Here is a 14,866-nt window from a genome sequence, read left to right on the forward strand (position 1 = left end):
ACCTGTTCTGCTGTGTCACAATTACATATTACAAAATAGTGGGCCTGATAGTCAAAGGATTTATGCTCCTAATTTTAACAGCTATGCTCAGATTGGCCTCCAATTTACTAGGGCTGAGTATATAAATTTTTACTCAAAATTTCACTAAACTCTTAAATTTAGGAGCATAAAATGTGGGTGGCAACAGAGGCAAATTTAGGGCAGGGAAAAGAAGTTAGGAGCTTAGAACTGATTTTCAGTATTAGGCTCTTAAATCTAGGCAAACAAATGGCAGATCTAAATTTATGACCATAACTTTTAAGCTCCTAAATGAAATTGAATTTTTAGCTGAAAAGTTACGCTCCAAAGATTGGCTGAAAATAGGGCAATTTAAGAGGCTATCTTAGAAGCATAAAAGTAGGAATTTTGGACCAAGTATAAATAGGTATACCCTAGTCCATTTGATTTGATTCCCTGGTGTACTGTCATTCTTATAGCTACAGTTATATAACCGCTTTTATTTTAAAACCTTGCAATTTTATATACAGGATGAAGATGAAACGTACGAAGATTCTTTAGAGTTCCGTAAAGGAGGTGATGGGCATGCAAGGCGATCTACAAGACCTACTCAACAATTTTATCAACCCCCAAGAGCAAGAGATTGATAAGGAAGGGGAAGAAGGGTAAATTTGTAGTGCTGTCATCCTTTATTGAACACAAACCAATAATAAATATAACTACATGGTGCAATATATTTTCACAGTCTTAAAGCCCAGGTTTCTTTCTCTATGAGAATTTTCTAATACAAAAAGTGGCAAGAGTAAGCTTATAAATGTATAGGGTAGGCTACAGTGCCAGTTGCTAAAAATATACATAGATCTGTGATGGATCACATGATCTGCTTTCTGGCTGCAGAGTTTTAAAGGGGTAGCCATGTTAGTCTGGTGTAACAAATTGACAGAGGCAAATGGTACCTTATAGATTAACCAATTTATTGATTTTTATTAGCTTTTGAGGACCAGAGTCCACCTCATCAAGTTTTTGAGGCCAGAGTCCATTTTGTCAATAAATTGGTCAGTCTATAAGGTGCCCTCTGCCTCTGTCAGTCATGACTACAAAAAATACTATTATGTATTTTGTGACACCAAAAAGCAGGAACAGCCATTCTAAAAACAAATGCTGCATCATTCAGGACATTGAACATAAAAGTAGCCGATTTCACCAAACTAGATGTCCAAGGGAAGCCAATTAAAAAGCCAAGTCCCACAACTAATTTTGGCATGTTGAGGTTGTTTTAAAACACCAGACAGTTAATCACGATTGTCCCCTCACACAGTCCTCCAAACCCTAAGCAGCTGAGATGCGTGTGGATGGGCAAATGTTTTAAAGTATGTGTATATTGCCATGCAAAATGGGAAATGTATACTTTTCAGGCCCACACAAGCCACTCCCAGTAATGAGCCCTTCAAAATTGTATGTATTGCAGATATGAGCACATACAGTAAGTCACAGTTTGTCTAAGATCACTTTTTATATATATATATATATATATATATATATATATATATATATATATTCAAACGTATCTGCTGTTTACAGATGTGAATGCTGCATAGCCTTTCTAAAAGCACCTCCTAAACTCTATAAAGTGTTTATTGGATATTATTCTTGCTTTTTATTAAATCATTTACTCATTCACTGCTTAAATGTACTCTTAAGGACTTTCAGTCAACATTAGTATTGATCATGCTGTACATTTTTTTTATTCCTCTTATGCAGTATAAGATCAGAATATGACAGATCGTGAAACTGTATGAAGAAAATGATCTATAGCTTTGTACTAAACTATGGGGTCATTTTACTAAGCAGCACTAAAATGTGGCCTGTGCTATTTTTAGCACTTGGGTTCCCCACACACTGAGGCCACTTTTAGCCTGAGTGCATCCCATGGTAGTTCCTTTTTATCGTTCGGTAATCACACATTAGTGCTTGTCGCTGCTTTGTAAAAGGGCCCTGATGTGTTACTGTTTGCTTATACTAGCGAGCAAGCTGGCAAAACTATGCTTGGATATTTTCTGTTACAGCAATTGCTGTTCTACATGAACACTGTATCCCTTAGGTTGGACCCAGATGATCATATATTCGAAACAGATTTCTGGGTAGAATATTGGGTAACAGTTGATTAACAATGAGATTTATATTAACAGAGCACAAGTCTGAAATTGAGATCTTTTCACATTTTAAACGAAATAAAGATTTATCACAAGTTTTCATTAAAGGAAAGGTTTTTTTATTTTTTATTTTTTTGCCTCTATCAACATGAGTTGAACAGTGAATAATGACCTGTGCATGAAATTTTCATTTGCCTTTCAGTGGCGTTTCTGTTGTTCTTCAGATGAATTGGTACAACATTGATGAAGGTTGTGGAAGGGAAATTTAGATTCTTAGGTATAAAATTGAAATCCAGAACCTTCAAAGTAACATTCTCAAAACTGTTCCATGCTCCATGTTCTATGCACAGTACCCAAAGGCAAGCAGAGCTCTGGAATCTCAATGTGTGGATGAGAAAATGGTACAGGAAAGAGGGATTTAGATTTGTTAGGAACTTGACAAACCTTATAGGGAAAGGTTTGCCAAGTTGAACCAGGGTTGAACCAGGCTGTTTGCAATAACATTTAAGAAGGAGACAAAGCAGCTTTTAAACTAGAAGCTGGGGGAAAGCCTACAGTCACTCAGGAACACATGGATCAGAGTGAGGTATCTTTGAAGAAGATAGGGTACCAGATAGGTTGCAATAAAGGCAAAAGTAACCAGGTACCTTCAAGATAACAGTAGGCAGAGATAAAAGACTGAAATAATCTGTACTAGAGAATGACACTAGACAAAGTTTGTCCCCATCTCCACGAGCTTTATCTCGGTCCCCGCCCTATCTCTATGAGTTCTGTCCATGTGAGTTCTGACCCCATCTGCATAAGCCTCAAACAGTTATGTAGTACAGCACCAGAGATATAGACAGAGATGCATTGACTCTTGTACTGTGCAAAATATAAAGATGGCACATGCCAGGGTTGTTGTTGTTATGGAAGTGTGATTAGGGTAACTGCCCTTGGCCCCTGACCAGAGAGAGCCCAAGCATAATGAAATCTGAAGAAAGTGCAGCCTGGTAATGGTTTTTTGGGGTCCCATCCCAAATTTCTGCCCTGGGCCCCAGCAATGTCTAACACTAGCTCTGGCAAGTTGAACATTTCAAATCTGACACACACTAATCACAAAATAGGAAATAAAATTATTTTTTCTACATTTTGTTGGGCTCTGGTTTCTGTTTCCCTCTGTCTTCTGTTCATTCACTCACCAGGTTCTCCTGTCCATTTGACATCTCTTCTTTCTCCATGTCCACCATTCATTTTCCATTTCTGTGTCCCTATCATCCCCCATGTTCAGCATCTCCAATCTGTGTCCCTATACTTCCCTGTCCAGTATCTCCCTTGTGCTCATATTCCCGCATTCATCATCACCTCTCTATTTCCATATCCTTTCCCCCTGTGTTGAACATCTTCATTCTGTGTCTGGCATTGCTCCTCTGTGTCTATATACCATCCCCAAGCAGCATCTCCCCTCTGCGTCCCTGTCCCTGTGCCCCCCCCCCCCCCCCCATGCTCATAATTTCTCCTTTGTTTCTTTTTTTTTTATTTTATTTTTTCTCCTTTGTTTCTGTTGCCTCCCTGTGTCCAGCTTCTCCTCGCTCTTTCTCTCCAATACGTCTCTCATCTCTCCAACGTATCCCAGCTTCTCTCCCTCTCTTCTCCCACCCATTCCAGAATCTGGCTCACCTGCCTGCCTTCTTTCCATTTCTCCTACCCACTGTGGTTTCAGAATTTGACTCCATCTTCCTTCATCCTCTTGGTCTGGCATCTATTTCCCTTCCCTCTAGCCCCCCTCCTCCCATGGGTCCAGCCAGCACATCTCTCCTTTTCCTCCAGCCCCCTTCTTTTCCTCTCCTCATGGGTCCAACCAACATCTTTCTCCTTTCCCTCCAGCCCCTCCTTCTCTTCCTCCCATGGGGCCAGCCAGCACCTCGCCCCTTTCCTTCCAGCCCCCTCTTCCTCTCATGGGTCCAGCCAGCAATTCTTTCCTTTCCCTCCAGCCTCTCTTTCTCCTCCCATGGGTCAAGTCAGCACCTGTCTCCTTTCCCTCCAGCCTCTCTTTCTCCTCCCATGGGTCCAGCCAGCACCTATCTCTTTTCTGTCCAGCCCCCTCATCCTCCCATATAGTGCTCATTATTTATTATTTTATTTTATTTATTTGTTGCATTTGTATCACACATTTTCCCACCTATTTGCAGGCTCAATGTGGCTTACATTGTTCCGCCATGGTGATTGCCATTTCCGGAGCGAGAGATGCAAATGGTATTACATTAGAGATCATGATTGGCATAGTAGATTAAACAGTCAAGTATAAAGAGTTCATATTCGGAATAGAGATAGAGTGGTATTGTGTTAAAGTTCATTCATGATAGAGTAGACTTTGGTAGTCAAGTATAGAGAGTTGGGTTTTATCTAGTTCAGGCTTAAGTTTCGTTGTCTGGTAGTTAGGCTGTATCGCTGTGGTATGCCTTTTTGAACAGGCTGGTCTTCAGTGATCTCCGAAAGTTAGGTCGCGGATTTTTCTCACAGCAAGTGGTAATGCATTCCATAGCTGTGTGCTTATGTAGGGGAAGCTGGATGCATATGTTAATTTATATTTTAGCCCTTTGCAGCTAGGATAGTGGAGATTCAGGAATGTGCAAGCTGATCTTTTAGTGTTCCTGGGTGGTAAGTCTGTGAGGTCTAACGTGTAGACTGGGGCCTCTCCATAAATGATTTTATGAACCAGAGTGCAGATTTTGAATGTAATACGTTCTTTTAGTGGGAGCCAGTGTAATTTTTCTCTTAGGGGTTTGGCACTTTTGTATTTCTGTTATGATCGTGGTCAGAACCCCTCTCAAACTTACCTTTTGCCTGGGGGTCAGCTTTTTAGCTGGCTTCTGTTCCGTTTTTCTGTCCTGTTTGAGCTAGCTCTCTCTCTCCCTGTGCCGGCTGCTGCCAGCATGGGGTTAATTGTCTCACTTCACTGCAGCTGTGGGTGTGGACTGAGTTGCTCTACCTCTCCCTGGGTGTACTGGCTTCAAGAGCTTCTTGGTGCTGCATTGATGTGGGTTGGGCCTCTCGGGGTTTCAATGTGTTCTGCCTGGGGCTAGGGAGTGTGGCATCATCAGGGAGGGCCTTGATAAGGAAGTAGTGTGCTATCCTTCAGAGCCTTTGCAACGGTGGTGTTTGCTTCTGGCTCCTTGCTTTAGGTCCAGGTTAGTTTAGTGCAGTGTGCACTTGTGACTTGTGTGTTTGACTTCCCTGTTTTTCCCTTTGGCTCCCCTACTTTCCCTTTTGTTACGGTGAGTAGCACTGCTGTTAGTGCAGTGCTGGAGTTTGGTGCTGGGAGCACACTTGTTAGTAAGTGCTTAGGAAGCACCTTTTGTTGTTTGGGTATTTGGCTTTCCTGCTTGTTTCCTTGTGTCTTCCCCGCTTTTCCACGTGACCTGTGTTTAGCTGCTGTAGCTTGGTGCTTAGGAAGCACCGGGGTGAGAACACGTGTTTAGCTGCTGCAGCTTGGTGCTTAGGAAGCACCAGTGTTAGGGCTGGCGTTTGTCTTCCCTTCCTTTTCCCTTGTGGCTTCCCTGCACTTCTGTTAGTGTAGGGCATAGGGGCACCCCTGTTAGTTTCTGTTAGGAGCACTGCTGTTGTGGAGGGCTTAAGAGCTTTTCTGTTGGTGCCGGGCTTAGGAACACTTTTGGTCAGTTTAGGAGTTATGCGCACTTCAGTTACAGCTTGTTCTAGTCCTGGTCCCTGTGTCGTCCAGTAAGTCCTGCCGGCTACTCGAACCCAGGAGCTCAAGTCCTGGGGGGCTTAGTAGCTAAGTGCAGGTGAAGCTGTGTGGACCAGTCCGGTGTGCTCCAGTCCAGTATTCCAGTCCTGTGTCCTCCAGTCTGGGGAATTCCAGTCCTGTGTCCAGTTCTGTGTCCTCCAGTCCAGGGGATTCCAGTCCAGTGTTCCAGTCCTGTGTCCTCCAGTCCAGGGGATTCCAGTCCAGTGTTCCAGTCCGGGGGATTCCAGTCCAGTGTTCCGGACCGGGGTTCCAGTCCTGTGTCCTCCAGTCCAGGGAATTCCAGTCCAGTGTTCCAGTCCGTGTGTTCCGGCTCGCTGGGCGTTGCCTGCAGTCCCTGCCGGTGTCGGTGTGCATGCCCAGTGTTGGGTGGTGGGTTTTGCCTGCTGCTGTCGCTCCTCGTCAGCAGCCCAAGGGCTCACGTTTGATCCAGAGCCCAGCCCCGCAGGCTCTGAACCTGAGAACCTGACAATTTCGTTTTTTCAAATATGAGTCTGGCTGCCGTGTTTTGGGCTGTTTGGAGCTTCTTGATGATTTGTTCTTTACATCCGGCATAGAGTGAATTGCAGTAATCTAGGTGACTAAGCACCATTGATTGTACCAGGTTGTGAAATATTTCCCTTGGGAAGAAAGGTTTTACTCTTTTGAGTTTCCACATTGCTTGGAACATTTTCTTTGTTGTATGTTTTGCATGGCTTTCTAGTATGAGATTTCGGTCAATTGTAACTCTGAGTATTTTCAGGCTATCTGAAACAGGAAGGGTATATTTTGGGGTGTTTATAGTGGTGGGTTTGCTTGTGTTGTGTTGTGATGAGAGGATGAGGCATTGTGTTTTTTCTGCGTTAAGTTTTAATTGAAATGCGTCCGCCCATGAGGTCATGATTTCGAGGCTGTCATTAATTTCATTAGTGATTTCTTTTAGATCTTTTTTGAACGGCATGTAGATCGTGACATCATCTGTGTAGATGTATGGGTTGAGGCCTTGGTTGGATAATGATTTGTTCAAGAAAGCACGAAGGCAGACGGTCTGCAAACTCCAAGATGGAAAATGAACAGAGCAGATCGTTAACAAGCAAAAAAAGAAATTTATTATTGGAAAACAAATTGCACAATATGTATACACACAAACAGCCCGACACAGGCCGTGTTTCGCCCAACAGGGCTGCTTCAGGGGCTATAAGAAAATAATAAAAATAATAAAACAACATATATATGTTATATTATCAAACCACATATATACATGACATACAGTATATATCCATATTATACATAAAGGAACTTATTAATAATTTAAAAATATAGATAAAATAAGTTAAAATACACCAGAGTCCCATCTACCACTAGTTGGCAAAACGTACAGAACAGCTATGCCCTATAATGAGATCTATAATGACATGACTGATAAATATAAATAATATAATAAAATAATATAATGACTCATATATATGAAAAAATATGTCTAAATCATAATGACTCATATATAAGATAACTCAATTATAGTGACTTATATGCAAAAGATCATATCTAAAAAAGATTCATATATAATAAATAATAAAACATGTATAATCCACCATAGACAAAGGCACCCACCTATACGATAGTCCTTCGTTATCAAATGTAAGGACAAATACGAAAAGTCCTACCTATGGACTGAAAAAAAAACAAAATAGGACGTAAATATGTAATACATAAAAAAAATTATATATAGTAATTGAAAAAGGCTTTTTAATAAGAATATTTCTTATATAATAAAAAAAAATTTTATATAGTAAAAAAATTTTTAAGAAACATTTGACTCACCTATAGAGAAGACCTCTTTAATCTGAAAAAAACAGCTGGATCAGAGATGCCAAAACATAAACTGCTGACCTGAAAACACAACAAAAATATATATGGACCTCAATAGACAATGGAATTGTAGACCAAATGTGAGAGTGGTGATCCCTGTTGTACTCTGCATTCTGGTTTCCATGGTGCTGATGTATTCGAATTAGATATCACTTGGTATGTTCTTGTGGTTAGGAAGCCTTTGAACCAGCTAAAAACGTTTCCTCCAATCCCGAAGTATTCTAGGATGTCTAACAGTATTTTATGGCTTACCATGTCGAACGCGCTGGACATGTCAAATTGTAGGACATGTATGCTGTTGCCAGCTGCAATTGCTTGTTTGAATTTGGTTAGAAGAGTGACCAGTACTGTTTCGGTGCTGTGGTTGGATCGAACTCCTGATTGAGAATCGTGTAGTATTGAGAATTTGTTTAAGTAGTCGGTAAGCTGTTTAGTTACCATACTTTCCATTAGTGTGGTTGCCAGGGGTATAGATGCTACTGGGCGGTAGTTGGTTATGTCACTTGTTTTTTTCTTTGAATCCTTTGATATTGGAGTTAGTAGAATGTTTCCTGTATTCTTTGGGAAGAGTCCATGTTGTAACATATAGTTCAGGGGCATCGTGAGGTCTGTTATGAATCGTTGAGGGGCAGATTTTATTAGGTTATTGGGACATATGTCTAGTTTGCAGTGGGACTTGGCGAACCTGTTGATTGCTTGGCAAATGGTATCGTCGGTAAGTATGGTGAAGTTTGTCCAAATTCGGTCTATTGGATATACATCGGGGGTTGGGTCCAGACAATCAATGAATTGTTCATGATCGGTGGTATTGAGTGGTATTGTGAGTCATAACTTTATGATTTTCTCATTGAAGTATTTAGCAAGGTTGTCTGCTGATGGGGTGTCTGTGTTGGTTGTAGTAACCGGTGTGGTATCTAGTAATTTGTTCACGAGTTGGAAGAGTTTATGCGTGTCTTTGTAGTCTGGCCCTATTTTAGTTTTGTAGTATGATCTTTCGGTTTGTCTAATTGCATATTTGTATTTTCTTTGTGTTAGTTTCCATGCGTTGAATGTATAATCATCTTTCTTTTTATTTCATGCCCGTTCAAGCCTCCTAACTTGTGTTTTTAGTTTTTTTAGTTCTTAGTTGAACCATGGTAATGAGTTGTGTCTTCGTGAGGTTCTAGTTTGTAGTGGTGCTATGTTATCTAGTACACTTCTGCATCTGTTTTCCAATTCTAGGAGATAGTGTTTCGAGTCTGTTTGTGCTGTCCATTCGTTCTTATAGATTTGTTTTCAAAATGTTACAGGGTCAATTTGGCCTCTCGTGGTATAGGTTGAGTGTTCGTGATTATGGTGTGGGGCTTTTTTTTTGCCATTGTAGGGTTAGCTTTATTTTGTAGTGGTCTGACCATGGTATGTCTGTCCATTTTGTATCTACAGTGGTGGAAATAAGTATTTGATCCCTTGCTGATTTTGTAAGTTTGCCCACTGACAAAGACATGAGCAGCCCATAATTGAAGGGTAGGTTATTGGTAACAGTGAGAGATAGCACATCACAAATTAAATCCGGAAAATCACATTATGGAAAGTATATGAATTTATTTGCATTCTGCAGAGGGAAATAAGTATTTAATCCCTCTGGCAAACAAGACCTAATACTTGGTGGCAAAACCCTTGTTGGCAAGCACAGCGGTCAGACGTCTTCTGTAGTTGATGATGAGGTTTGCACACATGTCAGGAGGAATTTTGGTCCACTCCTCTTTGCAGATCATCTCTAAATCATTAAGAGTTCTGGGCTGTCGCTTGGCAACTCGCAGCTTCAGCTCCCTCCATAAGTTTTCAATGGGATTAAGGTCTGGTGACTGGCTAGGCCACTCCATGACCCTAATGTGCTTCTTCCTGAGCCACTCCTTTGTTGCCTTGGCTGTATGTTTTGGGTCATTGTCGTGCTGGAAGACCCAGCCACGACCCATTTTTAAGGCCCTGGCGGAGGGAAGGAGGTTGTCACTCAGAATTGTACGGTACATGGCCCCATCCATTCTCCCATTGATGCGGTGAAGTAGTCCTGTGCCCTTAGCAGAGAAACACCCCCAAAACATAACATTTCCACCTCCATGCTTGACAGTGGGGACGGTGTTCTTTGGGTCATAGGCAGCATTTCTCTTCCTCCAAACACGGCGAGTTGAGTTCATGCCAAAGAGCTCAATTTTTGTCTCATCTGACCACAGCACCTTCTCCCAATCACTCTCGGCATCATCCAGGTGTTCTCTGGCAAACTTCAGACGGGCCGTCACATGTGCCTTCCGGAGCAGGGGGACCTTGCGGGCACTGCAGGATTGCAATCCGTTATGTCGTAATGTGTTACCAATGGTTTTCGTGGTGACAGTGGTCCCAGCTGCCTTGAGATCATTGACAAGTTCCCCCCTTGTAGTTGTAGGCTGATTTCTAACCTTCCTCATGATCAAGGATACCCCACGAGGTGAGATTTTGCGTGGAGCCCCAGATCTTTGTCGATTGACAGTCATTTTGTACTTCTTCCATTTTCTTACTATGGCACCAACAGTTGTCTCCTTCTCGCCCAGCGTCTTACTGATGGTTTTGTAGCCCATTCCAGCCTTGTGCAGGTGTATGATCTTGTCCCTGACATCCTTAGACAGCTCCTTGCTCTTGGCCATTTTGTAGAGGTTAGAGTCTGACTGATTCACTGAGTCTGTGGACAGGTGTCTTTCATACAGGTGACCATTGCCGACAGCTGTCTGTCATGCAGGTAACGAGTTGATTTGGAGCATCTACCTGGTCTGTAGGGGCCAGATCTCTTACTGGTTGGTGGGGGATCAAATACTTATTTCCCTCTGCAGAATGCAAATAAATTCATATACTTTTCACAATGTGATTTTCCGGATTTAATTTGTGATGTGCTATCTCTCACTGTTACCAATAACCTACCCTTCAATTATGGGCTGCTCATGTCTTTGTCAGTGGGCAAACTTACAAAATCAGCAAGGGATCAAATACTTATTTCCACCACTGTATTAGTAAGAGGTTTAAGTCAGAGGACAGTATGTATGTGATGTCAAGTATGTGTCCTTTGACGTGGGTTGTTTGCATATTTGGACAGTTAAGATCCAGTAGTTGGTTAAGTGCTTGTTAAGTGCTGTTAACAGTGCTGATTGGTTTATTTTTATGGAATATGGTTAGATTTAGGTGCAGAATGCTAGGCGCAATATATAGAACCTGGCAGATAATGCTACTCCCTCTCCCTTTTCTCCGTACCCTGTCTTTCCAGAACAAACTATAGCCCGATATAACTATATCCCAGATGTGAGTCTCTGTGATAATTGCCACTAAATCCAAATCAGCCTCTTCCATCACAGCCTCAAGATCGAAAACCTTATTTCCCATACTTCAGACAGTATATACTGCTTTCCAGAAGTTGCATCTTTTTCCTATTTGTGTAGAGGTATTTAATGCTTCACTTTCCTTAAGGTCTTGTACTTACCTGGGGTCTTTGATTACCCTGCCCCAACAATTCTAGTTTAAAGCCCTCTTCAGTAGGTTAACCAGTCTGCTACTGAAAACTGTTTGTCCCTTCTTTGATAGTGGACACAAGCTCTGCTCAGCAGCCCTTGGAAAAACATACCATGTTCCAGGAAGCCAAAATGCTCTTGACAATACAATCTGCACAGCCACATATTCATCTGCAGGATGCGAGCTTCTGTACCTTGGCCTTTACCCTTAATGGGGAGGATTGTCAAGAACACCACCTGTGCACCTGTCTGCTTCACCCTCTCTCCCAGAGCCATGAAGTCACTTTTGATACTTTTCAGGGGTACCTAGCAGTATCATTTGTGCCAACATGGATGAGTAGTATTGGATAATAGTCATTAGGCCTGATGAGCCTCAGCAAGCTGTCTTTAACATCTTAAATTTTGGCACCTGGCAGATAACACACCTCCCAGGACATCATGTCTGGTCTCCAGATAGATGCCTCTGTACCCCTCAGAAGAGAATCGCCAACCACCACTTCCTTTCGCCTGTTAGTGGTCACTGATCCAGCAACTTTGGGAATTTTGAGCTCCATTTCCTCCTCCCTCTGGATGCTCTCACCTCCTCCACTTTCAGGGCTGAATATTGGTTCTTCAGTTTGAGGCCAGGTGTAGTCATGGTATCAATCCTGCAGGGTCTTGTGATCTGAATCCTTTTGTCCTCTTTCAGCACAGCTTCTTCTCCCCTGCTACTGGAAATCTTTGATACTTCATGAAGCATTTCATCAATACATTTCTCATTTTCTCGGATGCTTCTCAACCTTGCCATCTCCTTCCTCAGTTCTTTCATGATAGATTCAAGCTGAAGAGATCTTGTATGTGGAACAAGCCCCTTTTCCTGGGATCACATTTTCTGTCTGCACAGAGACAGAAGCTGTAACTGGGACAACAGCTTTGGTGACACAATATTTGCACCTGTAGAAAGAAAATAGAAAACAGAAAAAAGCCCTACCAAATTCCTTAACTTTTCCTCAGCTGTCCTGTAGACTAAAAGTAGCAGCTGTCTTCTTTTGTGTAAGTACTAACCCTCAAAAGAGTGGGGATTTCAAAGGAGATTATTTAGGTCACTTCTTCTTTTGAAATGGAGGTAGAAAAGAAATCCTAGAACAAACATGTTAAGAAGCTCCTTAAATACAAACTTGAACAAAGTCCTCTCTACTAAGATAAGAAAAAAAAATATGGCAACAGTTTTCCCAGCAAAATGATATAGACTATTATAAAAACAAAATGACAGAGCATATTCATAAGCATGGATTAATGAGACAAAGCCAACATGGATTTAGTGAAGGGAAATGTTGCCTCACCAGTATACTACATTTCTTTGAAGGTGTGAATAATAGGCAATTGACAAAGTACCTTACGAAAGACTCCAGAGGAAATTGGAGTGTCAAGGGGTTGGAGGTAGTGTCCTATTGTGGATTAAAAACTGGTTAAAAGATACAAAACAGAGAGTAGGGTTAAATGGTCAGTATTCTCAATGGAGAAGGGTACATAGTGGGGTTCCCCAGGGGTCTGTGCTGGGACCGCTGCTTTTTATCATAATTATAAATGATCTAGAGATGGGATTAACTGGTGAGGTAATTAAATTTGCTGATGACACAAAGTTATTCAAAGTTGTTAAATCGTGAGAGGATTGTGAAAAATTACAAGAGGACCTTATGAGACTGGGAGAGTGGGCATCCAAATGGCAGATGACATTTAATGTGAGTAAGTGCAAAATAATGTATCTGGGAAAGAGGAACCCAAACTATAGCTACATGATGCAAGGTTCCACATTAGGAGTCACTGACCAGGAAAGGGATCTAGATATCATCATTGATGATATGTTGAAACCTACTGCTCAGTGTGCAGTGGCAGCTGAGAAAGCAAATTGAATGTTAGGTATTATTAGGAAAGAAATGTAAAACCAACATGAGTACACTATATTGCCTTTGTATTGATCCATAGTGTGGCCACACCCTGAATACGATGTGCAGTTTTGGTCACCACATCTCAAAAAAGATATAATGGAATAGAAAAAGTATAGAGAAGGGTGACAAAAATGATAAAGGGGATGGGATGACTTCCTTATAAGGAAAGACTAAAGCATCTAGGGCTCTTCAGCTTGGAGAAATGGCGGCTGAGGGGAGATATGATAGAGGTCTATAAAATAATGAGTGGAGTAGAACCAGTAGACGTGAATCACTTGTTTACTCTTTCCAAAAATACTAGGACTAGGGGGCATGCAATGAAGCTACAAAGTACTAAATTTAAATCAAATCATTGAAAATATTTCTTCACTCAATATGTAATTAAACACTAAAATTCATTGCCAGAGTGGTAAAAGAGGTTAGCTTAGAGGGGTTTAAAAAGGTTTGAATAACTTCCTAGAAGAAAAGTCCATAAGCCATTATTAAGATGAACTTGGGGAAAATACTGCTTATTTCTAGGATAAAAAGATATATAGGAGGATATTATATACTACACCACTTATATCTTATAGGTGAGGTGGAGTCTCATATTATTGCACACGGCTGCTGCTGCTCACTTCACTCCCGTGGTGAATCCTTGCTCGTGTGTCTCATTCCAATCATCGACTCCTACCCCCTCCTTCCTATGCTAATCTTCATTACAATACGTTTATCATATGTATTGCACTCATAAAATTCATCATGTAAATATGCTGGTAAGACACTTAGCTTCACTTGGCTTGGTGAACTAATGCGCTCCTTTATAACTGGTGTGCCTGTATACCCCTGACAGGTGCCTGTTTTGCAACGCTTCATCAAAGGGGACTCTCACATCGTCCACCTGTTTTATGTCTCATCCTAGCTCTTCAAGGAGCGCATTAGTTCACCAAGCCAAGTGAAGCTAAGTGTCTTACCAGCATATTTACATGATGAATTTTATGAGTGCAATACATATGATAAACGTATTGTAATGAAGATTAGCATAGGAAGGAGGGGGTAGGAGTCGATGATTGGAATGAGACACACGAGCAAGGATTCACCACGGGAGTGAAGTGAGCAGCAGCCGTGTGCAATAATATGAGACTCCACCTCACCTATAAGATATAAGTGGTGTATATAATATCCTCCTATATATCTTTTTGTCGTTAGAACTGTGAAGGAGTAGATATAAGCCATATATATATTTTTTGACGAATATTTCTAGGATAAGCAGCATAAAAAGTACTGTTTTGGGATCTTGCCAGGTACTTGTGACCTGGATTGTCCACTGTGAAAATAAGATTCTGGGCTTGATGGACCTCCGGTCAATCCCAGGATGGCAACACTTATGTTTTTAGGTTCTTAGAATTTGATAAATCAGACACAGCACTTGTTGCAAAAGAAGAAAAAAATCTACTTCAGTCTACAATGTCTACATCCTATTTGGCTGGAGAGCAAAGATTAGCCTTGTAGTGGGTGGGAGATGGAGTGGGAGTGAGCGAGGGAATTAAACACTGAAAGGAGACTTCCCTCAACTGGTATCTATGCTCTAACCTGATATTATACCAAGCTGTAAAATGCAACCTAAAATACAAAACTATACTCTAAAGCACTATTTTTATAAAACCCCTAACAAAGACTTAAAAGGCTACACTATTGTCTAAACTG

At 41.3% G+C, this 14,866-nt stretch overlaps 1 protein-coding gene across 2 annotated transcripts in view; it reads left to right on the forward strand.

Moving 5' to 3' along the window:
* The window catches only part of TDRD3 (tudor domain containing 3), a 459,135-nt gene that overhangs the window by 437,012 nt on the left and 7,257 nt on the right, over positions 1-14,866 (forward strand). For both annotated transcript variants that reach the window (XM_030200566.1, XM_030200565.1), the window contains exon 13: positions 528-662. In XM_030200566.1, coding sequence (XP_030056426.1) covers positions 528-644 — 117 coding nt within the window. In that variant the 3' untranslated portion in view covers positions 645-662. The remainder of the gene's footprint in view (positions 1-527; positions 663-14,866) is intronic.

The sequence above is a fragment of the Microcaecilia unicolor genome, chromosome 4 (genome assembly GCF_901765095.1).
Source record: "Microcaecilia unicolor chromosome 4, aMicUni1.1, whole genome shotgun sequence".
Taxonomy (NCBI): domain Eukaryota; kingdom Metazoa; phylum Chordata; class Amphibia; order Gymnophiona; family Siphonopidae; genus Microcaecilia; species Microcaecilia unicolor.